Below are 27939 nucleotides of genomic sequence, written 5' to 3' on the forward strand. Positions count from 1 at the left end.
AAAATTAACTCATGAAAGTGGGCTGGCTTGGCAGTATAAGAAAAGTGTGGAATACCCATTTAAAACAAAAGGTTTTTGAGCAATGCGTAGAAAATAGCATATATATTATATGGCAGGACACTGCATGGAGTTAATCCAATATCTGCTGGCGATTACAATGAGACTTGCCTGCTGATAACTGAATTTAAATGGCAAAGTGTCCAGTGCATACTATTGCTTTTTATCCAAACTAGTATCTTTTTGCACATGGCACTTGAGTATATTGCTTGCACAATCTAGCACCTATTAGTTGGGTTTGAGCCAAGATTCCAAACCCCCCCCACACAACCCCCAATTGGTGTTATGCTCTAGGTAAAAGCTAAAAACAGAGATATATAGAAAGTGTTATAAAACCAAAGTAGACAGAAAGGGAATGCATCTGAAATAAATTACTAAACTCTAATCAAATAATGTAACCAACCATCTAATATATAAAGTGCAAGTGATAAAAATGTCCAAATAGACTCTTCAAGTGAATAAAAGTGCTCCAACAGCATGGTGTCCATAGACAAGTAAACTGAAGCACTGCTCCAGTTAGCACTGTGCTGAGAATATAAACAGCGACTCAGTGGTTTCGCAAGTGCACCTTTGTGTGAATTAGCCCCTTTAACTGCTGCAAGGCAGCAGCATGAAACAAAAAAATTATAGCATCTAATGAAATACAAGCTCTAGTAGTTAGTAGTGGTTTCTCATCTGTGCAGCTCAGCAATGTATGGAAAACAAAAGGGGAAGGTTTCTAGGTCCAATGCCAGGGTACTCCGTTTACTTGTCTATATGGACACCATTCTCTTAAAGCAGCAATTGGGAGTGCTGTGCCGAGAGCAGTTTCAGCAGCTGTTGCTGCACATTTGCGTGCAAAAGGCAGAGTCACTGAGATGCTGCATATTAGCATGCAGCCAGCACAAAAAAAAAAAAAAAAATTCAGCATTAGTTTATGAATTTTAGATTTCCAAGGGGGTGGGTTTAATGTAATCTGTACCCAGACAAATACATTACCCACAAAAGCCATAGGGCCCACAGAAATGTTAAATAAAAAAAATTACAAGACAGTTTTTTTATTTGAAATATTACAACATATAAAACCCTACATATGTTCCATGAGTACAAAGTGGATAAAATGTATTACAGTGAATAAAATCAACGATCTTAAAAACAGTTTATCAAAAAGACATTTAAATTGCCTTGCAAGCTGATATGAAGATCAGAGTCAACAAATTTGATGTTGCATTGCACAGATGTAAAGACTTTATACGGATGGAGCTTGAAGTGCTGTAGGAGGTAGCATTCTGGATGAACATTAATCCATTTCCATCTTTTCTTTCTTTACAAACTCTGCAAAAAAAAAAAAAAAAAAAAAAAAAAAAATAGATTAGTAGACATATCCTAGCATATAGACTCAGCAAGTCATGGTAGAAGTTAGTGAGGCAGAAATCTCTGGGGCTAAAGCCAGCAAAAAGTATAAGAAAATTAATTTCTCATGTGCTGGGTAGGTGTTATTTATGAGCAGGCTAAATACACACCTGTTTCCTTCTCTTTAAGCCTTGCCACGACACAGGCCTTTATCTCTAAACCAATGGCTTTTGATAGTGGTGGAGGTACAGCATTACCAACCTGAGGGGGAAAAACAAAAATGATATAGTATTAAGCAAATTATCCTTGCATATTGCGATACGGTGTGGCCAATATATTACACTTTCCTAACTAAAAAGACATTTGCACCATTTCCCTTGATGGCCAGAACTTTTGTTTCAAGATGACCAGTTCACTGCCAAGCAGCAAGTACATACTTTAAGGCCTTGATTAAAGGAGCTGGCACCTGTACTGCATGCAAGCAGCCTACAGTAGTGCATTTCAAAATTTGAGTGTTGCAGCAATAGCTGCACAGACCTGAATGGTCCCAAATTTGACACAAGTCTGTATAAGCCACATCAGGCTGCCTGCACACACCCAAACAAAACACAACCCACAGCCAAGGCAAAGGAGTGGCCTCAAGGTCCTGGAGTGGCCTAGCCAGTCTCCAGACCTTAATGTGCTTATTGAGCCAAAGAAAATTTGGAGGGAGCCAAAGGGTCACATTACCAAATGTCACCTTTAAAAACCTTAATGACATGGAAGGGATTTAGTCTCACTTTTTTGCAGATCCTCTCGGGTGTGCAAACCCGGTGGCCAACTAGAAGAAACATCTGACCTCAAATTGTGAAAGTTTTTTGCCACCAAGTCATGTTTTGTGAATGGGGTCAAATACTTGTTTCACTCAAAATGCAAGTCAATTTATAACTTGAAATTCATTTCTGGAATTTGTTACCGTCTCACTGTTAGTCTAATTTTAATGGTAGGTTTGTTTTCAGTGGGCAAGTGTACAAAATCAGCAGGGGGGGGGGGGGGGGGAATCAAATACTACTTACACCACCCCCCTGTACAGGAGTAAAATGCAATCAGTTCAGTTGTATTTCAATGCATGTATAAGCAGAAAGGTTCTACAGAAGTAGTCAGATTCTCCCTCTCTCCCCCCCCCCCCCTTAGATAGCAGAACTGTCATCTGCAGCCCCCCTGTGTCAAAATACAATAACTCAATAGGGAGAAAAGTGAGCCACCAACTGAAGGACTGGTTTAATTAAAAAAAAAAAAAAAAAAAAAAAAAAAAAAAGAAAGTACATCCTATTCAGTTAACACTAGCAGCATAAGGCTTAAAATGTCAATGTTGAATGAGTGTAAAGTTCCACTTTAACATGACACCTACTTGTCTGTGTTTATCCAAGATGTTTCCAAAGAATCTGTAGGTGTCTGGAAAGCCCTGAGACCGGGAACACTCCCTTACACTCACCACACGGTGCTGCTCTGGGTGAAGAACACGGCCCTGTGGAAGAAATTAAAAACCCAAAACGCGTTAGATACAAGATAAAAGCCATGAAAAATTGATTTCTATACAGTTTTGAGTCTATCGACACAGGGAGCCATTAACCTTTGTTAAATACAGCAGACAATTAGATACTGGCATACTGAGGCATGCTGGTAGTGGAAGGGCTTATCTTGGAGCGGTCTCCCGTGTTGTAACAAAAGCAGACTGGATCATGATCGTTAAGAGATTTCACCCTTTCAAACATTCCGATTCACCTAGATATGTGGCACAAGAAGCACCCTTGCGGTGTTGAGACAAGGGAAGCACAGCAGTGGAGGAAAGTTTCCTTTTCCTGAGCTAGACTCATACAGAATAAAGATCCTCCAGGTTGAGGTTAGAGCAGAAACGTATGCTAGAAATCAGTCCTGGGCCTTACCAGCCTGCAAGGAACTTAGTTTTGCAGAAAATGGCTGCCAGATCAAATAGGTTAAAGTGAAAATTAATGTCTAATTGGGTAAAATAGTGGTTTAAGTGTATAGAACCAGGATTCAGATCTCAGCGTCAGTGGAATGAGCTTGCAGGAAGGATACTTCCTAGCTCAGCATTGTAGAAGTCAGATTGATACCAGTCTCTAACAGTGTTGCTGCAGTTATAAGTCAAACATGATGAATGGAAATGCTAGTCCTTGGCAAAGACCTCAATGATCTGGCAGTGCTTATGGAGTGTCTGCCAGAAGTCTTACAAGGCCAGTTGTGAGCAATTTCAAAGCAACTTAAGTTTCAGGGAAGGCAAGGCATAGATCAGGTTGTATAGGTCCTGAAAATACATCCTGTAACTGGAGGCAAACCTATCCAGTTTTAGGTTGATACATCCACATGCAATACAGGTCCTGTAACACCTCAGGGTCCTCTCCCCCCCAGTAATGCCCATGAGAAGTCTGCCTGTCAATGTCTAATGTACATTACCGACATACAGGAAGTTCCAACTAGGACAGAGTCCAAATCACTTACTGCTGTGTAGAGACTTGGTTTCTTCCCCGACTGGCCATCTAACATAGAACATGACAGCAAAGAAAGCCAATCCTCTAGCCCTCACGATAGCAGAATTAAGGCCAATTACTTAGAGCTTTCTCAACATTTAAAGATCAAGTATTTTGTTTACTGCACAAAATGAACCATTCCTTGTCCCAATCCTCTCACCTGCTTGCCCATAGGCTCAGGGTTAGTTACTGTAGTGCTGAAGAAGCCATCCCACTCCAGTCTGCCATAAAGACCAGCCCAGTGATTGTGCCTGTTCCCTGTGTGTGGCAGACACCAGGGAATAAGTGTGCCAAACTGCCGGTCTGCTGGATCACACGATTTACCTGGGGATTAGAAATGATTATAAAACCTGCTGCAAAGTTCTGAAAGTCGAAACTGCTTTTGTAAATCAAGGCAAATTAGGTTCTGTGAATACCTTCAGCACAGCTACAGACGCCCCTTAGAGCACCAGTACTACTACGCCCATTCTTCTTGTCGTTGTGCGTGTAACGCAGCTTCCGTGTGGTTGTACCATCAGATAAGCGAACTTCAATGCTTGGCAGGTCTCGCCAGTCAGAGCCAGGTGCAAGAGGTATGTGTCTCATTCTAGCAGCCACCAAGGCGCTCATATCCTTAAAAAAATAAATAAAAATAGTTACCGATGTGCCCTCACCATTTGGGCAGTAAACTTGAATAAAACCTACTGCCAAGAGCAGACCCCACATCTGTTTGTGTTAAACTAGATTCCTCTGATCCTACCTTACATAATTATGCAAAGACCTGCCTCTTGCTAAACACCAAGCCTATAATCTGAACTGTCAAGACTCAATGGACAAGATGTTCCAGCTATGACAGCAAAACCAGCATCTAATCAGTGATAGTCCAATACATTCTGCCACCAAAAGATGACAGAATATATTAGATAGCACTGCTGGGAACCAAACATTTGGCCTTTGAGGTATGAGAAGATTGTGTTTACATGTAACATGCTACATTTGAGAGAGTTGAAACATTTAACAGGGCTTTTCCCTATTGGTTGTAAAATTAAAGAGCTGACAGATTGATGGAAACAAGGGTGTTCAATCTCACCTTACATATGTGATCCCTGAGGATAGGCTGATATTGTGATCCCCGAATCTGCCTCTGGAACCAGGACTGGGGTTCACCATTGTAGGAGATCTCAAGAGCTGATGCACCATTGCGGATCTCTGGAAGGTCTGACATTGAATCTCGCACAGTGATTGTTCTAAAGAGGCTGGAGTTTGTCCTGCAATAGAAAAACAGACTTTATGTTCAGGGCAGCAGCCAACTCAGATTCACAATACTGACTAGAACCAAACATGCGAGGTCCTTGTATTAAAAAAAAAAAGTTGTAAAGTCTAAGTTTTTCACCTTAATACATATTCTGCATTAAGGGTTACTAAACACGCCATACTTACCTCCACTGGAGTTTTGCACAGAGTGGCCCCAACCCTCTGCTGGGGTTCCTCAGCAGTGCTAGTAGCTCTTCCCTGCATAGTGTTTAGTCAGGAAGCACTCTATGGGACACCTGTGTGGGCACACTTGTGTATATTGACACAGAAAGCAGGACTCTGCCCCCCTGCATTGTTGGATGTGATAACAGCAGCATGAGCCAATGGCTGCACTGCTATCCAATAAGGACACAGGACACCAGCTAGAGCTGGTGTGCTAGTCCGGGGGGGGGGATGGGAATACAGCACTACAGAAGGTTTTTCACCTTAATGCATTAAGGTGAAGAATCATGAGGATTTACAACCCCTTTGAGAAAAACCTATGCTCCAGCTGCCACCCAGAGCAGCCCCTTTTTACCTTAACCTGATCTTTCCAAAGAGGTACACAAGCCCAACAGCTCCAGCCGCTCTCAGGACCTCATTGCCGTCAGTCAAATTCAGTGACATGGGAGCCGGGGGCCCAGTCCTGTCAAAAGACGTGCCAGGACTTGGTTAAGTGCTTGTATGGGAGCCCCCATGAAAAGTGGCTCTCCAGGTAAGCCCCCCCCCCCCCCATCAATTCGCATAGGAGAATGTGACTGGCCTTCTACAGAGCCGATTCACAAATTTCAGCAGGTACGGTTTGCTGGAGAAATGTGTGCCTTTTGGTCCATTTCAGGTCCAAATGCAGCCCAAAATTTAGGTTGAAATCGGACCTGAAAATTGACCCAGCACGCATCGGACCCCTGCTGTGCAACAGATGTGTCGGTGTGAACCCAGCCTTAATGTAAACGGGATGTTTTTAAAACCTCTCCTGAATGGCTTTAACCTGACCAATGGTAACCAACTTAAAAAAATAGGCTGCAAAAATCAAACACTGCATGGTAATGTGCGGGAAAGACCCTGTTCCATTCAGATGTTGGCACACTGCCAAAAGTCCTGCCCATAAGCTTTCCTGCTCAGGATACTATGCAAGGGTGGCAAGAACACCCAGGGCTGTTTGTAGCTGTGCCAAACAGCCGCCATTAAGCCTGATCAACCCTTCTGCCAAAATCCAGCTCGAGGGGACCAACCCAGAGGTCAACATTGACAGAAGTCCACTGCACCACCCCTTACGTTTAGTGCCCACAGCACCTTTACGGCCCCCACGGATCTGGAAACTGCACAAGATGTTGCCGCTATAGCTGTAATGCAAAAATACGCTAACAAGATAAAATCCTCAGGAGGGAGAGACACCAGCAAAGCACATGTTTGCTGATGGGAAGGAGTTATGGTAGTCTTTTGCTAGTGTTCAACCTAATCTGCCGAAGGTACCTGCCTATAATACAGTAGTTTCTGAATTTGTGTCCTAGTATGATGAAACATTTGCCACACCCACCTTGTGATGTTGCTCACATATTTCTTTTCATCCACTACAACATTCAGCTGACAGGCACGGGGAGCAAACACATGAAGTGGCTCAGGGAACATGGGCAGCTTCTCCCCTGGAGCAGCAGCAAGTACAATTGCTCTTCTGCGTGTCTGAGGTACACCATACTGACCAGCCTGCAAGTCAAAGTGGAAGCCATTAATACCATCAAGGCAAAGCCAATGGTCACAGTACTTTCCTCCCAACACAAAATACCCCATTCAGGTTGCAGTCTATGCCCACAAAAAAAAAAAAAAAAAAAAAAAAAAAAAAAAAAAAAAAAAAAAGTATACACACTTACTTGGAGCACTCCAAAAGTACACTGGTAACCCATTTGTACAAGGCAACGCAGGGTCAGTTTGAGCACCATGGAGCTTTTGAAGGACACAAAGTTCCTGACGTTCTCCAGCAGGAAGAATTTAGGCCTATAGTAATCACAATAGCTACAAGAGAACACATGCAGATGAGTAATGAAAATGTAAAATGATATGATACAGCATCATTTCTATCGAAGATGCTCACCTGAGATAAGAAACCACTAGGGAGTTCTTGAACTTGGAGTAGGTTCTGGAGTTAAACCTGTTCATACCACTGAAACCTTGACAAGGTGGCCCGCCACACAGCATTTCAACATCTCCTTTCTGTGGTAGCTTCTGGCCCAATGTGTTGGTCTTCTCCCCTGCCATTACCAGCTTCAGCAGAACGTTACAATCTTCTGTAAACACTGTTGTACCAGGATTGTTTAATCTGAAGGCCTGAGCAGCGGGTTCCCACATTTCTATGGCCCATTTAGTCTCTGCTATACCTGTATAAAAATGTGAAGGCAGTTGCAGATAATCATGGATTCACTTATCAAGTTGGAATGCACTGCAGAGTGGTGAAAGGTTGAGCCTGTTAAAGTTTTCACTGCCACCTAAGGCTCTAGCTATAAAACTCTGCTAAAGTTTCTCAACTATGTTGCCAGTGAGATCTTGCTAGTGCACTCATGTATGGTCAATGGAGAACATGAGAGGCATCAGCCACACTCCCTTCACTCAAACCTGACCTTAAAGAAAAATGGTACCCCATAGTACATTTTGTATGGCAAGGGGTTGTGACACAAACACACCATTCTGACTCCAGCCATTTATGTGAATGAGCATGTTCCAAATTATTAAGACCCATTACTGAGCACCTCCAGAATGTTGTTTACCCAATAAGTATTAGGCTCCATTTCAATACTTTACTGGCCAGTTTCACAATACAGGGCGTCATCCTTACCTGCTTGATGGAAGCCCTCTGACAATCCTCCACAGCCTGAGAACACATCAAGTGTACGGAGTTTAGGCAGTTGATCTGCTGGTTTTTGATCTTCAGACTGAGCAGAAGATTTTCCCTTTCCTAATAAAAGCACAAAGATTTAAGCATTATCTAGTATACAGCAAAAACGGAGGGGAAAAAAAAAAAAAAAAAAAAAAAAAAAAACACAGTTAGTACATACCTTTCCCCTTGCCCTTTCCTTTCCCTTTGATTATGGCACTACGAGCGTGATTGGGTGGGTCTTCAAAGCTTTTCGTTTTTGCACTATAGGCCTGGAAAAGGGAATTAAAATTGGCAATTGCTACTAAAGGTGCACACCCCTTATATCTAGCAGTCACAGTACCTTTAAACTCCCCCCCCCCCCCCGATGCTAAAGTGTTTCTACACAAATATGGGGCATTCCAAGTTATATAGGTCTTACACATGCACGCGCACACAGCGCTCAAAGATCAGTTTTATATTTGCAAGTTTAGGTCTTCAAATTACCTCCAAGAAGTAAAACCTGTCTGCTCCACCATCAGAGTACTCCTGAATAGACTCCGTCAAATCCTCTCCATATTCTACCATACAACGGCCCTGGACATCTTTGAACTCTACTGTTGCCTCTTCATCACTCCAGTACACCAGGTTGATATCTGCATGGTAACTGGCTTTGCTTCCTTTATGTGTATTCTCAGGCCTGGGGGGGGAGAAATAGAGGAAATAACAAAAAAAAAAAAAAAGTCAGATCTAAAAATATGGATATCCAAGCTGCGAAGCCAGATTCACACTTCCACATAGGCAAAGGACAGTAGTCTCTGCTAATTTATAGCACCCAGCCCGACAACTTTCAGGCTGGTTCTCTGCCAAAAGCCATCATGTAGCACGGAGCAGCAGATGGCACTTAGATAAATAACACTGCAGATGTGTGCCCAGGTCAAATTTCATGATTTTTTTTTTTTAAAAACACCCACACAAACCCCGTACAAGTGAAGCAGCATGTACAATATAAAGTTCAGTGATCCAGTCAGGAGGGTCAGCACTACTAATCACAGAACTTAAACCAAAGTGCCAAATCCACACCACACCTGTAAACCACAAATTCCTGCCTTTTAAGCCAGCTAAATCGTTCAACCCTTGGTGCCAACAGTACGCAAATATACAGCCTCTTAATGGGCAATTCTTGATGCAGAGTGGCTGCACATTAGTTTACCAGATCGTAAATACAGCTGTGACAAGAGTGCATGTCTGCAAAGTTACTGCCAGCTAATGGAGCACTCATGATTGCTGATTGCCAATCACATGATTATACTCCATCTGAAACACCTTGTAGGGCCAGGAGGTGCCAGCACCAAGGGGTTAAACAGCCTTTAGAAAAGTGTTTTAAGTTGATCAAAGCCCCTCTTCTGGTTCCATTTGTAAACCTACCTGTAGAACTTGTACACTCGCAGCTTGATATCAGACTCATTTGGTTTCCCATTGCTTTTCTTGTTACAGTAGATCTCCTTAATGCGACCTATTCTATATGGGTCAGGGGCATCCAAATTGCTGCCTTTAATGTAGTCAGAAGACTTGCGGTAATATTCTGGATACAGATCTTCATCCACATCATCCTTTTTGTGGGAACGTTTAACAGGACTGCTCAGCTTAACACTTGAAAAATGAAAAGAGATTATAGTTTCCATGCTTTCAACTTTAGACTTGGAAAACAGAAGCCTATTTCGGTCTACCACCTTTATTTTAACTAAAGCTAGAAAATACAGTATTGGCTGCAAGACATACCTGAACATGAAAGCATCAGGCAGGAGCAGAACACCATCACCAATCTTGTATTGTGTGCCATTTTTTGTAGCCATGTTATAGCAGACTTTACCCGCAAAATCTTCAGCAACGTCAAAGACTTTGGGAATTTCCTTCTGTCTTATTTCATCTAGTCTGGCACAGCTGGTGCAGAATCTACAATTGAAATAGGAGCATGCCAAAAATGACCAGCAACTTCTTTTGAAGAGGTCCTTATCAAACAGAAACCAGTGAGGACAGACAGAGGATATTAGCGCAGGAAAGCAAAGACTCACTTATGCTTGTTTTCATCTGTTGGTTGCAACTTTGGAGGAGTCTCAAAGCGGGCATACTCTGGATCGTACCACAACTGGTAGAAGTAGGATTTGCCATCATCTTCCACCACATTATCATCCTCTACTCCTCCCTGGAAGATATACAAGAAATTCAAACAACTGCTAGCATCTTAATATGCACGGAGAAACGAAGGTTAAAGTAAGACCCATTTAAAAACCAATTGAGATGTCCTAGCTATTCATCAGAATAAGCTACTAGAATCCAGCTCACCTCCATAAACCAGTCCTCAGATGGTGCTTTGTAGACCACATTGACTTTTCCATGAATATAGGACAGCTGCATGTCCTCACACTCATCCACAAGAAAGAGCTCCAAGGGATCAGATGTGGCACCAAGAACGGTGTCTGAGCCCAGGCAGAACCAGTGAGCGTGGAACATGGGGCCATTGACATCTTCCCACATAGATGTGATCCTTAGGGAGGAAAAAAAATAAAAAAAATGTAAAGTTTCAGGTTGACACAAGCAAAAGCTAGCACAAAAGTTAATCCAAAGAGATGGAGGCCCATAGAGAACTCAAGCCATCAAAAGGTACAAAGATAGCTGAACAGCAGTTAGGCTTGGCAAGAGGTTATTTTATATCTTTAAGCTCCTCTTATACTCTGCAGCAGTCTTATCCAAGACTTAAATTTACACTCAATTCTAGCATTAGCTAAAATACGCTGTCTGAAGCTCTGATGTACTTTTGAACATACCTCAAGAGCTACTAGTCAACTAAAAAAGCATTGCAAAAAAAAAAAAAAAAAAAAAAAAAAAAACCTGGTCAGGCAGGGAAGCTGAAGTGGTTAAGAAACTAGTATTAGGCTGGGTTCACACTGCTGCGGCTAGGAGAATCGGATGCGATTCGCACCGCAGTGCAAATCACATCCGATCTGTGCGATGCGAGTTCAGCCACAGATAGTATGGCTGAATTCGCATTGCATCCGCCACAAACTCGCACAGGACCCTTTTTTGGTCCGCAGCAGAATCGGATCGCATGGGTGTTCACACCATGCGATCCGATTCCTGTCCGAGTTTGCAGATCGCACTGCGATATGCGAACTGATCTGGGGGTGTCATTAACGTTTCACTGACACTCCCAGCAGTTCGCATAGGGCAGTGTGAAATGCTGCCGGGAGGTATGCGATGCGGGAACCCGCCGCAGATATGCTGCGTTCCCGCATCGCTTCAGTGTGAACCCAGCCTAAGGTAGAATGCCTATTGCCTTATGCTGTCAGAGCAACGACCAGGACATTTCTATTTATGGAGGATAGACCAGTAATCCATGTAGTTTGGGGGGGGGGGGGGGCACACAGCAGGCCCGATTTATTGGTAAATTCAAACTGCCAAGAACATACTAACCTTGCCAAATACACAGGCTCAGTGGGATTATCTGGACTCACAGATACACAATCTCCAACTTCAAGGATTTCATCATCAATAGATACTTCAAGATAGTACTCCTTCTTCCCTTCAACCTTGAACAGAAGAGTACAAGTATGCAAATTTGTGTATTAAAGCATCCATTTATCTCTGCAGATTAGCACAGACTGTTGGTAGCAGTGCATTGTCATCTGTTTGAACCCCACAACACCATTTCTATGAAGTTTGCATGTTCTCATGTGCTACAACTAAATGGTAAGTTATGTGGCTCCCAAGTCTCCCTAGGATGTATACATTATGTAAGGTTTAAGTTATACACTTTGTTTGCGCTATACAAGTTGGGTACATTCCTCCCAAAGACAGCATGAATTCAGCTGTTTGCTTGAAGGGCACTACCACCCCACAAACACTTGACCCATGGACTAAAGACTAATATATTAGTAACATCCACTGCTGTTAAGTGTGGAATCCAAGTCCCAACAACAACTTGCTGCCAAGAGCATAGTGTACATCTCAAGAACACTGGCAATCAGCTGTTATACCAAGATGGCAGCAGCCATGATCCTATTTGCAGCCAGCGATTGGCTTAGTAGTGGTTATGTGAAAGGGATGGGGGTGGTGTCTCCAGGAGGCACACTACTCCCTCACTCATTTGAGGACACTTTTCCTACCTCAAGTATGAATGTACTTCCATCCCAGTGCGCCATATCCTCCTGCTTCCCCACTGCCTTCTGGGACGTTTCTCCCAGAAGATGGAGGGGGCCATTGAGAAAAAGTGTGGGGATTCACAGTAGGAAACCAGCAGTGAAGGCTCCACTGCTGGTTTCCCTTAGAGTGGCAGCACTGGCACCAGATTGATGAGGCCCCCCCCACATCAGGCTCTCTGGAATGGCAAGTGTCCTTATTCAAGGACAGCATTTGTAGGTGCAAAAAATAATAAATCACAAACTTCCTAGATTACCTTGATAGGGTCGCCTCGCCAACAAATTCTGTTTTTCTTCTCTTGTTTCTTTTTCTTTCCCTGAAGTAACTTCTTAGGAGAAGGCATTTCTGGGATGTTATCATCCAATAATTCTTCATCTTCATCAGCTTCTTTAACAGCCAAGTTTGGACACCTGTCCAGCCCAAGAGGTCAGAATGTCAGAAAGTCCCAACCAATATCGGCCAACTCCATTACAACCACATTAAAACTGCGTTACCTTCTCTGTAGGCAAGCCTGCTTATTACGGCCACTTCCCCCAAACTTTATCATATCCTGGCAGGCTCTGCATTTGCCACAGTCTGGCTGCTGACAAACCTGTGAAAAGATGAGGGCACAGACCTGAAGTCAAAGTGCATAAAACCAGTTAAGGGAAAGACTGGGCATTGGCATGTTTAATTTTTTGGAGCCTGTAATGCATTGCACCAGCGTGCACATTTCCAAAAGGTGAACTTATCCTTGAAGTTTACAGACAAGCCATTTTATGCAGATGCGATGAGCCCATGGTTAGTGTTGTCAACGGAAACATTTGTTAAAGTTTGTCAGTGGCATTTTTAGAGTGATGAAAAATACAGCACTTTGATTAAAACATTTTCATTAACAAACGAAAAACCAGCAAGGAGGAAAGTTTACCCTCGTGAACTTCTGGTTGCCCACACGAGTGTCTGCTTTCTGTTCTTACCGAGCCTAGGCTACAAGCATCTGGACAGCACATGCCCCTGGATCTGCTGTCCTCCCTGTTACTTCAGGCTAGAATTGTACTATGTGCATTTAAGTGGGCTCACCATGCCATCAATTTTAGGGATTAGCATTTGAGGAGGTTAAAACAGGTAGCAACCAAATGTGATCACCTCCTCACTGCCTGTCAAATGCCTCTGAAAAGTGACCCGCTCATGGATCAGATTTCAGTGGAGCGAGTGTTTGCCGCAAGGGTGAACCACCCTTGCCCATTACAGCTGCAGTCCCATAGTCTACCATTATGATGCACATTTTCTGAAGGAGCACCAGAAGTCCTGCATGCTGCATCTTTGGTGCGCTTTTAGAAAACACTACAAAAATGTGCAACCTAATAGTCTAGTGGACTGCATCCAACACCACCACAGATCCAGAGCAGCCAAATCTGTTTTTCAAACCTCAATACCATAAAAACATTATACTCCTAAGTAAATTAGGAGTTTGGAAATTCAAGAGAAATGCGTGACAACATTTGATTTTAGGCAACTAAAATGTATTGCAGATTTAGTCTCCTAAAGCTATTTAAGCTGACTAAATGCATTTTAGTCAAAAGACCAAGTCGACGTTTGCTGTTAAAGTGAACACTGGAGCTCATGAAGTTAGAAAAGCTGCTTCTTTTGAAAACCCATTTTAGAACATACCTCACAAACCCCACAGCGTCTACGCTTCATGTTCTCCTTCTCTTCATTGTTCTCAATCTGTTCTGAGAAGAAAGTGTCAAAGATCTGGTAAACCAGTCTAGTGGTTGTGGCTTTTGTGGGCCCTTTATCCTTAATGATCTTTGTGGGATGTCGAATAGCTTGCTTCCTCACAGCACGCCTGTAATGAAATTTTAAAGTCACTTAGCTCTGACATAAGGCAATGGCTAAGACAAAGTGCAGCCAAGAGCAGGATACTCTTGTTAAAAACTGCCTGGAGAGAAGAATAAAAAACCCACCACACTGCCAAAAAAACAGCACCCACCTTTTACCCAGTGTAACGCCAGCCAACTTGATGAGGTCTCTCATGCAGGGAGTTATAATTATTGGTTGCTCATCACTGTCTGCAGCATCATCATAACTTTCCACTTGCTCAACGACAAACTGGGCATGTCTCAGTAGAGAGTCTTCTGTGAAGCGGTTGAAGTTCAGACCGGCTGGTGGTACAGTGGTCTGCAAAATAGATAGACTGGTCATAAAACCATCTAGAGACTTAAAGCATTCCTCCTCCCCAATTTGATACTTTGACTCACTTCTATCCGGTTTAGTAGATCCTCATATGTTGAGTCTGGATTATGCTGGAGAAACTCAACCACAATTTTACTCATATAGATCTTCTCCTGCATCACAGCAAATGTTGGACTGTACTCTTCACTGGGATCCATCAGGAAGTAGTCTGCAAAGGCTACATGGAAAATAAGAGTCAGATTCTATCCATCAAACCCCTTTCACACCAAGGCAGGTTTCAGGCATTTTACCAGTTAAAGGTTTCAAAAGCCTTGATAAAGGATGCTGAGGATGGGGGGGGGGGGGGGGGGGTGTCATAGCCTTGGTGTTGTGGCCAAAGCTATGAGGATGATCCCACAGGAATATACAATTCAATGCAGTGTTCAGCTGAGAAAGGAACTTTACCTGTTGTGAAGCCAATCAAAGCCTTTTCTCCTCCATCAAATCCAGTTATCCACCAGGCATTAATAGGGCCCAACTTCTTTGCCCGTACTCCACCTATTAAAGGGAAAAAACAGACATGCAATAAACGAATCATTGCAAGTCTTTAACGCCCCTTGTGCAATTTGTGGGAATTGGCAGCCAATTCCAAAACTTCTGAAAGTGGAGCAACCAAACTCACCATCTAGAGAGGGATTGTCCTCGTAGATTGGTTTTACAACACCGCTAAAATATAGCTCAACGTTCTTTTCAATCAAACCGGAGTCAAATGGACACAAGTGTCCCCTCTTGTCATAAATACTGCAAAGCAAGGACAATTCGTTCTTAGAAACTCTGGAAAAGGAAGGCCTTAACTGACATTTTTCTAGCCAGGAACACCTACCTGAAACATGTAACTTTGTGCTGAGGGAGGTCCTCATAGCTTTCAAAGCCATCTTCATTTGAATCAAATAAAGACAAGCGCTCATCAGTCAACATTTCTGGCTCATCCAACTGATAAAAAAAAAAAAAAAAAAAAAATTATATAAAGCCACTAAAAGATCAAAGACCAAGCGTACAGGGACATATGGCAGGAAGTAGTTAAATACGACCTTATAAACAGACAAATGCCACTCTATTCTGAGACAAAGTCATCCCAATCTTACTGCGCCCCACCAAACTATGCCCATCAGTGAGGCCAATCTGTGCCACCTCAATTTCATTTGGGTACAGCATTGCATGACAGTGCTGGGGGGGGGGGGGGGGGGGGGAGCATCTAGTTCCACTTAAGAGGAAGTAAAGAAAGACGTCCGTTTAGTTAATCTCTAACCAAACATTAAAATACAGAATATAAGGCTTGGTTACCAGCTTTTAAGAGTAAAATTTTAGACATTGGAACCTAGTTGGGGACATCCTACCATGGTGAATTATGCCCAAGTTGAAATTTTATGAAGCAGGGAAGTATGACAAAATCCAGGCGCAAGGTCTTGCAATCCCAAAGAGTACCAATACAAGCCCAGAAATAGCAAGTTTTTTTACTCACAGCATTATCTGGATCTCCTTGAAAAAACTTGAGATCAGGATCATCCAGGTACTGCCTGCAGTCAACACACTTTGGAGGAGGGGTCTGCAAGGAAGACAGCCATGTTTACCAAGTCGCAAACTTGGAGGAAAAAAAGGTTCAGAGTGCACACCTTACAAGTGTTTTACCTTTGGTGTTTGAACAGGTTTTGTCTTGGGAGTTTCTGTTTTCACCGTCCTAACAAAAAAAAAAAAAAAAAAAAAAAAAAAAAAAAAAAAAAAGTGTAAAAATTAGATCTACACTGCCTAGTTAAAAGCTAGTCTCCCCCTTAACTAGGGAGTAACATGCTGGCCCAAAATTTGCTTTCCTGGCATCAACATGCAGCACTGCATTCTGGCAATGGGATGGGAACTTCCCATCCTGCACCCAGAACAAAATGGAGTCAGGCTGATCATAGGCAGGTCTGTATTTTCTGACTACAGTGCTTCTTATTGTTAGCGCACATTATGCCATGATCTCCAATTCAGCTAGAGGAAGCTTTGGGTAATAAGCTGTATCCTAATCAAATCTTTATCTTACAGTTTCACATTTGACTGAAGTCCTCTTTAAAACCAAATTTATGGGGTCAGACTAAGACTAACTGCAAAGTCTGATGTCAGCATTCTGTAGTTTCACAAGAAAAGCTTACCCCACTTCCTCAATGGTTTCAACCTTCAACTTCTTTTCAACCTGCTCCTAGAGAGATTAACAAAATCAGAATACTAGAACAATTAAGCAAAAAGGTACCCCCTTCCCACCCAACATCCCTCATCTGGGTCTACATCGGGAAGAAGGGGTCCTGACATTAGTCTCATTGGTCACATAAGAAACTAGGATCTGTATTGACAGATTGTGCCACAATCATGCAGTGAGCAGAAATCAACCAACCATTCTTGGTGGCAGGTGTATGGGCATTAAAACCCACATCAGACACAGCAAATCGAAAGCCGAAAGTTGTACAGGGCACTCCATACCTTCTCTTTTGTTTCCTCTACTTCATTGGGAGATTCAGGTTCAGCTTTTAGGTCACCATTTATATCATTTGATTTACGTTTGTTAGACCTGTGTACAGGAAATCACATGTAAGCATTAGGGAGCTCTAAAGATTCAAAGTATTAATATAGGTTTATAAGGTGAATGCAGTGTGAGACATTACAAACATGCACACTGTAGAGAACAGTAAAGCCCATCGTTGTATATCAAGGAATGTTAAAAGATAGCCTGTACGGATACACAAACTCACTTCTGTATGGCAACATAATTAAACACTATACATTTCCTTGGGAATAGATTGATGCTGTCTAAAATGCACAGCCCTGCCATTAACTGGGTCAAATATGCAGTCCAGCAAGATTTTTGGAAAACTGTCAGATACTTTTCTGCATTCCTCATGCAGTGGATAGTGCTGGGCTGCACCTGTATAGGGCAAGACCCCCATTGCACCCCCTCATCACAAGATTGCTGCCAAATTCACTTTGCAGCATGCGATTGTGTCATTGTTTGATGCAGTAATAAGTGATCATCTGTCATGGTGGTCAGTGTTGGGTGTGGGCACATTAAGACTCTCCTAGTGTTGGCTCGAAGTGGCAGCTCAAACCTACACATGCCTGTCCTTATACCACAAGACCTGCTTCAGCTACTGTGCAACAAATATCACACCATTAGCCCAATTATTCCAGATGCTCTACCCTTCCAGCACCACCCCCTCCCTAAATTATACTGCACAAGGTGTGAGCAGCAGTACATGGCCTACACTGCCAGTATACCAACTCAACCATAGGCACTGGCATTAGAAAATGAGAGAACAAACATGGGTAGTAGCAGCCTTTGCACTCAGTAAGAGACGGGCATCCGCACCAGGTGGCCAATGCCAACAAAGTCCCAAAAACTAGCAACCTATAGTTCAGAATTGCCGCACAAGACAACCGACCAGAATACAGTGTCACAGAACAGACTAATATCTTAAACTACTAAACGGTACAATGCAAGCAATTAATGAAGTTGCCATTGGCACACTAAAAACTGTAGCAGTTGAGATTATACCAACCCTTTAGAAAACATTGACATGATGGTGGGCTGTTTGCCTGTACTTCTTGTGGGACGTGACCGGCCAGAGGATTCTACAGTGCAAAAGAAAAAAAAAAAAAGCCATCAAAAACAAACACCACAACCCACCATATAAAGCGGTTGATCACAACCCAAAAGCTAGTAAGAAAGGTACTTCTGCTCCTTCAGGCGTTACCAACTCCATGCAGGTATAAGATTTCCTGCCTAGCAATGCAACATTAACAGCTTGCCAAGGAAAGGAGCAGAAGCAGGGAATCATGTTTTGATACTCACTCTTTGTCTCCCCATTGGTCTTGCTTTTCCTGCTTCTACGGCCTTTTGTTCCAGGTGTTACCGCTTCCTCCATTTCCACATCTTCGTCTTCACTGCCACAAGTGCCATTTGGAGAACATCCATTAGTCTCTCCATTTACTACTCCATTCTCAAAGCCAAACTCTTTTTGCAACAACGCTTTCACTTTTGTCAGATAGCCATCCTGGAAGAGAAAAAAAAAAAAAAGTGTAAGCACTTTGCACTCTCACCATTGATACTCAATACCGTTATGGCAGCCATCAATGGCAGAAAGTGCACTTAACTGCTAGCCGATGCAGTTGTACTGCGGCAGCATGGCTCGTCTGCATGAAATGTAGTTATGCTACATCGGTAGCATAAACACACACTAGGCAGCTCCCGCGGGGCACAGAACCAGGAACGGTGTATGAACAGACGGTCAGTTCACTGCTCAGAGAACCAGAAACTGTTTACAGAGTATGAACAGTGATCTGTTCAGTTAGGCGCCTTTCACACGGACGATCAGGTCCGCCTGTCAGTCTCAGGCGGACCTGAACGGATGCTCCATAGAGATCTATGGAGCTTCGGATGTCAGCGGTGACAGGTCCGCTGACATCCGCTTCGATACGAAAAAGCTATTTTTCCATCCGTCATCAGATCGGGTGACAACGGACACTGTGGTCCGTCGTCACCCAATCTCCCATAGGGGAGAGCGGCACTGACATGTTCATCCCTGCACAGTGTGCAGAGACAGACCTGTCATCTTCCTGCTCAGCAGAGATCGCTCCAGCAATCCCCGCTGAGCAAGCGGATATCCACGGAGCAGATCAGCACTGATCTGCCCCATGTGAAAGGACCCTTAGAACACTCCACAGGATACATATTAACCCCATTCACTAGCCCCTAGTGTTAACTCCTTCACTGCCAGTGACTTACAGTAAAAAAAAATGCAGTTTTAAATTACATCAATCACTGCATTAATGAAAAAGGTCTCAAATTAAATCAAACCCTGATGATATTATTCATTGCAGTAAATTCCAGAATAGAAATCTTTTAAGGATCTACCAGACGCAGTGCACCAGGAGTTTAAACATTTCCAGACTTTGGAATAAAATAGCTCTAGCGACACTGCTAGATAGGATTGTAGTAACCAACTTAACTAAAAATCCCTTCCTCAAAATCTACTCATCTGAAGCCAAGCCGAGTTAGCTTCGCTACCTCCTGGTGAAGTAGGGGACCTTGTATCAGCATGTCTTCAACAGCATGTGCCAAAATGGTTAGAGTTGCATCAGAAGGGATGAAAACCCAAGCTCTTGGGCCAAGAGGGAGCAATGAGGATTACCGTTGTATCCCCTTCCTGGATTTTCCTTATGACCTGAGGGATAAGCAGAAAGGGGAGGGCGCGTAACAGGTGAAACCTCTAAGGCTGGATTTACACCTATGCAGATTTAGTGCTTTTTGCACTACAGTCTATTTGACATGGTTTCCTATGGAACACTTTCTGTAGTGCAAAACTGCTAAATGCACTAAAATGGCATAGGTGTGAATCCAGCCTTACTGTGCTCCAGAGCATCTAATCCTAGGGATAGCTTGGTTCTGTTCAGTGAGGAGAGACGCCTGTGCATTCCCCCCCTCCCATTTAACGATCACATGGTAAAATTTTTGTTCAATCTCCACTCAGCTTTGTAAACCTGGTTTCTGAGAGAGTCCGCTTCCCTCTTTAAAGAGCCCTTTTAGAGGGAATGCTGACAGAATATGGAGCTCTGCCCATCTTAGAATACTCCCTCCTAGACACGGAAGATCTGTTTTTGGTGCCCCCCCCATCTGTTTATGTAGGCCACCACAATGGTGTTGCAAGACACGACCTGTATATGAAGTCCCTGCACTTCTCTGGCAAACATCAGTAAAGCCATTTATTGCTTTTAGTTCCCTCCCAATTCAAGGATCTTACTGCTTCTCTTGTAGACCACGGGCCCCATGACTGCTCATGTGAGCCCCCCCAACCCCAGGAGCTGGCATCTATTGTTAACCTTACTTGGACCAGGAAGGACCATAAACCTGTTGAAAACTTCATCTGGTTCTTCCAGCAAAGACTCCTTTTCACTGAGGTGGGGACCTTCACTAGCAAGTCCAGAGAATCTTGCAGGGATATGAAGTGAAGTCTTGCCCACTGAATTGCAGTTATGGTAGGAGGTCAGGGTTGCCAATATTGACAATCTTTCTAATGGACAGGAGCTGATTGGACTGCAACGACACTTAAAGCTTTTTCTCCTGGAAGAAAGATCTTTTGCTTCACTGAGTGAATAACCCCAAGAACAACACTTCCTGCGAGGGAATCAGTTAACTTCTGGAGGTTTAAGATCCATTGTATGGACTAGGTGGGCACAGGCTCTGAAGCGAAACAGGTCATCCAGATAAGGAATCACAGGATTCCCTCTAGATGCAGAAGGTACCAATGCTTTGGCCATTACCTTTGTGAACACTTTGAGCCAACTGGCCAAGATGGGAGTGCTCTGAATTGTAAGTTTACCACCCCACCCCCACTTTCAATGCCAACTGCAGTTATTTCTGGGACCTGGCAGCTAGGGGTATGTGGAGGTAGGCATCCTGTAATTCTATTGATGCCATGTAGCACCCTTTCTTCAGGAAGTTTGACTGAGAAAATGGAATTCATCCGAAATCTTCTGTACTCAGATTTAGGATGAGACAGAACGTTCCTGAACAAGGAATATGTGCAAGTAGAACTGGAATAACTGCCTTGTAGGAACTAGAACAATGACCGAGATCTCAGTTCCAGGATTAAGGACTTCATGGCAAGAGCCTTGGCTGGATCCCCTGGGGAGTTGTCACCAAAAATCATTAGAGGTTCTTCCATGAATTTGATCACATATTCCTGGGAGAGCAGGTTTAGAATAAACTATATTGGTGCAATTCCTCTTCACGGCAGAAGAAACTCCCGGTCAGAGGAAGGCGTCACTGAATTTCTGGAAGTCGCAGGAGGATTAAAGCACTCCACTCCTACCTTTGGATTTTTGGAAAGACTGACAAGACACAAAGCTAGTGTGTCTGCACTTGATGCAGAGTCCCAGGTTTTTTTTTGCCAAAAGGCCCTGCTAGGATTGTTAGTGTTGCGGACACACACACACACCTGAGTTATTTGCAATGTATGACACTACTGCAGATAAGGATTAAAAAAAAAAAAAAGTCCAAAATCTGTTTCGGGGAATCCACAGCAACATGGGATTCATCTGGTTAATCCAGTGCTCAAAATGCATAGCAACACTTGCCGTTGCCAGCTTCAGGATTGTTCATAACCAACTGCCAGGCTTTTAAGTAGGTCCATCTTATCCATGGGCTCCTTTAGCATGCCCACATCTTTAAAAAGCAAGATTAGTTGACTTTGAAACCTGCAAGAAAGCGGAATTCAGTTTTGGAACCTTGTTCCAGATCGTAGGAAAATCATGACTAACCAGAATCTTGTGGGTCTGAGAAAAGAATGGCTTCTCTGGTTCTAGAATTTTTTTCGTATCTGATCAAATGGACTGGAAAAGTGCAGCCTTTGGAGTTTCCTAGGCCTGTGTATATGGTCATGTGAGGAGCACTCCTTTTCTAGCTCCAAGGTAGCAGAGGGGGGGGGGGGGGGAACAGCACTGCAGATTTTTGGAGAGAATCCTGGGAAGCCGGACCCCCACCTGCATCAGAAACCCCCTGGGATTCTGACATTGGCCATCGAGCCCAAGGTTCCAGGTTTGTTGACCTGAAAGGTGGTCCAGAACTCATCCCTAACTGTTGTAACCAGATGGCACAAATGGATGGAAACTCTTCCCTGACTGAATCTGAAATGCAATCTGCACAAAGGTGGTTGTACAGCTTTAGGACTCCTTAAAACTGCAAGCAGGAAATAAAAGACACTTTGGGGGTTATTTATGAAAGGCAAATCCACTTTGCACTGGAAGTGCATGCGCTCTAAATCTAAGGGGTAGATCTGAAATGATGAGGAAGCTCTGCTGATTTTATCATCCAATCATGTGCAAGCTAAAATGCTGTTTTTTATTTTCCTTGCATGTCCCCCTCGGATTTTCCTTTCGTAAATAACCCCCTTTGTCTCTTGTGCAGAAGCTCCATAAAAGGGTACATACTTCAGACAGCTCCTCTTTGTTCAGCTTAGTCTCCAAATCAGTCAATTTATCTTTAGCCTCTGCTTCCAGGTAGTCAGTCACCAAATTCAGTTTCTGTTCTATGCATTCCTATGAAAAAGGGGACAAAACGTTGTTACAAAATTTGGAACAGACCAAATAAATGAAAATTTGGCTGAGTAAAACTGAATTCTGTCTTCAGGGACTAGTGGATGAAGGTCCAAACCACTACCAGGTTCACCAGCTGAGTCAGTACTTAACTAAGGCAGATGTAAACATGCAATCAAAACTACCTATAACTGGCTCAGCTTGTATAGGAGCAGCAGCTCAGTTCACTTGAACAGGCATCAAGGCTCAGCATCTGCTCCCTGGACTATAAAGCCAACCTACAATTAAAGCCCAAATATCCCCATTCATAGCACAAACCTACTTCTGCATAGCAATTCTGACCAAGGGCTCAATCACATGAAGTAAAATGTGCACGGCAACATAACAGCAATGCCCATTTTGAACGGCACCATTATAGTGGCAATTGTCAGATTGCAGCATACATGCCATTTTGTGTTCCACCATTTGTTGAGGTGCACTGCCAGCATATTAAAAGGCTGCCTTAATACACATTAAACATTGTAAAAGGGACCTAAAAACACGTTACCACTTTTGAAATGAAACTGCACTGACCAAGTTAAACCCCCCCCCCCCCTAGAGGAGGTCCAGCCACCACCCCCCATAGCTGCTGTCTTATTAGGACAATTACCCGTCCTAGAATCCAGCACCCAAGCTGATGTTTCCATTGGCTCTCTGGCACCACCATCGCCTGTAAGGGAACCCAGCAGTAAAATCTTACTGCTTCACAGCCAGTTCCCTACTGGGGAGGGTCTTCAGGAAATGGGGACAGGGTACCTGTCAAAACCATGTACCTGTTCCTACCTCAAGGTGCCAAATGTGGCATGGAAGGAAACTCAAGCAGAGCTTCCCCTTTTGGGTTGAGCTCTGCTTTACTTACTGCTTCCTTTTATTTGATCTCTTCTGAAAACTCCAGGACTACAATCCTACTTAGTTCTCACATGTTTGAGGCGGATAGGTAGTTTTATTTGCCATCATAAACTGTACTGCAATATTTATTATCAGTTGTAAACAATGTTCTGACAAGAGGGTTTAAGGAGTACAAGTTACTTTTTGTGCACAGCAGATTCCCCTACATTGCTTCTCCCAGACTTGGGGACAACAAGCCTCATGCACATAGTATGTACGCATTTGGCATCTTTTTTTACAGCTCAACAGCCTGTCCAGTTTGAAGGGCAGAGCTCCCTTACATTGTGATATCATACAAACAGAGTTGCAACAGATCCACACTATTGAACACAGACAGCAATGCAGTGTGAGTCACATATGATGTGTGTGATGCAAATTCAGCCAGTTTGTATGACACCTGCAGCAGTTCGCAGTGTGAACTTGGATGCAGGAACCTGCACTGGTTCCTGTATCACAATAGTGTAAACCAGGGTTTAAGACCTCTTGCACACCAGCTTGAAAAGCTCAGTACAGCTTTTTTTTTACTGAGCTAAAATACAGACTATCAATTGTATCATGTTTATGCACAGGTCTGTAAACAAGCATTTAAGAAAAAAAAAGTTTTGGAAAGTAATTTGAGTCTGCCTGCAAATGTCCATTTACATATTGTGCAGAACGAGAATGTTTTTGAGCACTTGTGTGTGAAAAGCACACATGTGTAAATAAGTTAAAAAGTCTGAATATACTTTACACAGGCACATTTTATTTACACTATACTTTGAGCAATGCAAATAAAACAGTTTGCTTTGTTTACATACAATCTGAAGCCAATAGCATGCTTACCTTTTCGGTTAGTCCATCTTGTTCTTTATCCATTGCCTTCAGCCTGAAAGATAGATAAGAGTCACAGCTGAACAGAGATATCAGCTCATCTATGCAGCAGAAACAAGTCAGGAAAGATGCAAATCCCCCACAGTAAACCAAAACATTACCTGTTGGAACAGACAGTGTCATGTGTTTACATATTAACCACTTGCCACTTCCACCCCCCTCCTGCCCAGGCCAATTTAAGTGTCAATAGCACGGTCAGGCAACACTAGCATTTTTGAGAAAGCCCTTTTGGTGGCATTTAACCACCATTTGGGTTTTGTTTTTTTGCTAAACAAATCTGAACATTTAATAAAATGTGTGTTATAAAATTTTCTAAATACAGCAAGTAGTTTTCCCCAACAGATCCCGCTTTGGGAGGGGAAAAATAAATAAAAAACATACGGCTGTGGAATGGCACCAAACTACATTACCTAAAAAAAAAAACCTTTACAAGTGTAGCACTGACCCCCAAAGGTGCCGCTGATTTTTCTGGGCTTACCGATTACCTCCTCCAGCTCGTAACTCATTGTTCTTGTCTAGGGGTTCCCAGGGTTAATGGCCCAGTAACTGCAGAGACTGACACCTGAATTCATTTTTTGAGTTTTTTTTATTTGCATAAAACAGTTTGAACAGAACTCAGTCTCTCCCTTAGGAATAGAGTGTATAAGGACGACGTATAGCTCAGGTACTTTGGAACTGCTGACTTTTTTTTTGAAGTCTCTACATAATCCAAGGAATAGCCACTCAACTGGATTCTTTAACTGTTGGATAAATCCTCGTTTATGGATACTAGCAGCCAACAAGTATTTTTAGCTCAGCAAAGCCTCTGCCATAGACTTGGTTGCAAACAGAAGGCCGGAGGTAGAACTTTCTTACTGTACCAGTATCTTGCAGCCGGTCCGGCGATACCGCAAGAAATGTGGATTCAATTAGTGTCCTCTACAGCTCAGCCAACCTTGTGTGTGGCCCTCTTACTAATGAGTCCTTCCCTGATTGCATGAAGAGTTGCTGGGCCTCTCCAAACCTGAGACGGCACCGGAACACCTTAGAATCCTCCTTCCAGTTACTGTGCCTCGGACTAACCAGTTCCGAGGCCCGGAAACTGGTGGATCCGCACCCCAGGCCATGAGGGCCTCTGGGGGCTGGTCAGGAGGACCAGGATCACGGAGTCAGCAACAACTTCTGGACCAGAACCACAGGACTTCAACACCTAAGTGGGCAAAGACAGCTCTCAGCCCAGTCAAGCAATAGGTAGGACAATTTCCCTGATCATGCGACCAATACGACAGCCAATAAGAGTCCACATGACTGCCAATCCTTCCAAATCATTCAGAACTTGTTAAAGGAGTGGGCAGGAAGGGGTTAAAAAAAAAACCACAGTTTACATGGCTTATGCCAAGATATAAAGAATGCAGTCAATGGTAGCAGCGCAGTGTCACCATAGACGCCTGTGATTCCGAATGACTAAAGGCCGAGGTCACCCTTCCCCATGCAAATGGCTCATTGAGGGGAGAGGTGTCAGTTTATGCTCTGGTGGTGCAGGACATAGGACACATCACATACCAGTGTAAGGGGGGAGGGGGTGTTTGTAGGAGCCAACTTGCAGTACAGAATCTCTTTATGTTGGACTTTGCTGGATGCAAGTACTGCATGTAAATACTACACAGCTGTGTGTGGACTCAACACTTCCTAAAAATTGTGGGTTAGACTCCCAAACTTTACTTACATAGCCAAGGACCAAGCATACATCTTAGCCAATACATTGTACTAAGGCCTCAGTAGAAAAATAAGAAGAGTCTAATGAAAACAGACATTGTTCAGAAGGGAGTCTGAACAACACTGAGGGGGGGGGGGCACAGGCAACTAGGAGATATCTAGAGGGGGGACCCCCTACAAGTGACAACTGGGAGACCCCCTACAAGTGACAACTGGGAGGCGTCTTTGGTGGGGCTGAGAGACATCTATGGGGGGCCCTGGGATAGGTCTTCAGGGGGAACCCTACAGATGACACCCCTAAAGGTATGGAAGGGGGACTCCCCCACAGGGGACAATGGAGACATGTGAGGGGGGCATGGGGTAAATCTGCAGGGGGCCCCTACAGATGGCAACTGGAATAAATCTTCAGGGGGAACCCCTAAAAGTGACACCTTGGAGAACCCCTACAGGTATGGAAGGGGCCCACTACAGGTGACAAGAGACATGTGGGAGGGGAGCTCTGGGTTAAATCTTCAGGGGGGACATCCCTACAGGTGAGACCCAGGACACATTTGAGGGGACCCCCTGGGATACATCTTTAGGGACCCCTTCAGGTGAGGGTTAGGAGCCACCTTTGGGGGCCCTACAGATATCGCGGGTCCCATACCACCAATTAGTGAATGTAAACCTATGCACAGGTATGTCCCCCCCCCCCCATGGGCATCTGAGGGGGGGGGGGGAGACCTCCGTGATGACCTCATCAACGAGCACCATGACGTCAGTCAGCCGCTTACCTCTTCCTGACATCAGCAGGCAGGGCGGGAGAGGCAGCCTGGGCCGGCATGGCTCCGGGATTCCACGGATAAAATGCGGGGATGGTGCTGAAGATAAAATCTCCCCGGACTGCTGACAGCCGAATAAAACCGCGGGAAATACAGCGCTTCCCGCCAACACAGGGATGCGAGCCACCGAGGGAGTGTGGAGCCGGAGCACAGGACACCGAGACTGACCGCCAATGAGACCGAGCGAGAACACCGGACACAGAGACACCCGGCAACACGCGACCGCCTCAGCTTTTCAAATGGCCCCGGGATCACGTGACTCCGCCCCTCCGCAATCTCCCGCGCTTTGTGTTTACGCGCGAAGGTAGAGGAGAAAAAAACGTGTGAATGACAGGCTGACGTGAGGAAGGGGGCGCAGCTCCGAGCCCGGTCCGCCCTCCCACCGGGGAGATTTACATGGCGGCAGGGCGGGTTCGCAGGGGGAAAATATTCATAAGGCCGCCCACTTCTCCCGGTCCTCTGGAGCCTGGCGGTGGCGCGCTCGTCGGCCGTGACGTCAGGTTTAAAGGTCAGTGTGGCGGGAAAGGAGCGCAGGCGCGCTGAGGAGTGTCTGCAACGGGTGAGCACGCCCCCTGCTGGCGACGTCAGGCGGGAGTTGTTATCGTTCTCTCAGCTGCTGTGTGAAGACCAGAGTGTGTGGGGCCATTCCAACCCCCACCATTGGAGAAAGTAGTCCTTACACACAGACCCAGCCTCTTTCTGAGATTTGTTGTTTACAAGTTAAAAATAGTTTTTTTTTCTTGCTAGAAAATTACTTAGAACCCCCAAATATTTTCCTTTTTTTTTTTTCTAACACACTAGAGAAAATAATGGTGGTAGTTGCAATACTTTCTATCACTCCGTATTTGCGCAGCGGTCTTACAAGCGCACTTTTTTTGGAAAAAATACAATTTTAGTGAATAAAAAAATAAGACATTAGTAAAGTTAGTCCAATTTTTTTTATATTGCGAAAGATAATGTTACGCCGAGTAAATTGATACCCAACTTGTCACGCTTCAAAATTGCGCCCGCTCATGGCATGGTAACGAACTTTTAACCTTAAAAACTCCATAGTCAACATTTAAAAAATCCTACAGGTTGCATGTTTTGAGTTACAGAGGAGGTCTAGGTCTAGAAT

At 43.9% G+C, this 27939-nt stretch overlaps 1 protein-coding gene across 1 annotated transcript; it reads right to left on the reverse strand.

Moving 5' to 3' along the window:
* Nucleotides 1–1078: 1078 nt before the first annotated feature.
* On the reverse strand, nucleotides 1079–27312 carry DNMT1 (DNA methyltransferase 1). The gene is made up of 34 exons (XM_077470193.1): nucleotides 26775–27312; nucleotides 24259–24301; nucleotides 22405–22512; nucleotides 18269–18470; nucleotides 17976–18048; nucleotides 16903–16990; nucleotides 16578–16624; nucleotides 16078–16126; nucleotides 15911–15994; nucleotides 15272–15381; nucleotides 15071–15189; nucleotides 14854–14946; nucleotides 14475–14626; nucleotides 14207–14394; nucleotides 13885–14062; nucleotides 12729–12826; nucleotides 12491–12644; nucleotides 11509–11624; nucleotides 10381–10582; nucleotides 10110–10240; nucleotides 9817–9990; nucleotides 9463–9687; nucleotides 8542–8734; nucleotides 8237–8327; nucleotides 8017–8136; nucleotides 7279–7561; nucleotides 7058–7199; nucleotides 6727–6893; nucleotides 4987–5164; nucleotides 4334–4529; nucleotides 4078–4241; nucleotides 2780–2896; nucleotides 1560–1650; nucleotides 1079–1371 (listed from the first exon to the last, which is right to left on the reverse strand). Exons 1-34 carry the CDS (start codon nucleotides 26822–26824, stop codon nucleotides 1337–1339), a joined length of 4461 nt encoding a protein of 1486 aa, XP_077326319.1. The 5' UTR covers nucleotides 26825–27312; the 3' UTR covers nucleotides 1079–1336.
* Between the last annotated feature and the right edge of the window lie 627 nt (nucleotides 27313–27939).

This window comes from Lithobates pipiens, unplaced genomic scaffold (assembly GCF_037356315.1).
Source record: "Lithobates pipiens isolate NorthernLeopardFrog02 unplaced genomic scaffold, aLitPip1_a1.2 Scaffold_8, whole genome shotgun sequence".
NCBI classification, from domain to species: domain Eukaryota; kingdom Metazoa; phylum Chordata; class Amphibia; order Anura; family Ranidae; genus Lithobates; species Lithobates pipiens.

Coding starts and splice junctions, on each gene's coding strand:
- DNMT1 (XM_077470193.1), bottom strand. CDS start 26,824: ATGCCGGCCCAGGCTGCCTCTCCCGCCCTGCCTGCTGATGTCAGGAAG. Junction 14,627..14,853: donor TTTGATTGGCTTCACAACAG/GTAAAGTTCCTT, acceptor TTTTCCATGTAG/CCTTTGCAGACTACTTCCTG. Junction 1,372..1,559: donor GCTTAAAGAGAAGGAAACAG/GTGTGTATTTAG, acceptor TTTTTTTTGCAG/AGTTTGTAAAGAAAGAAAAG.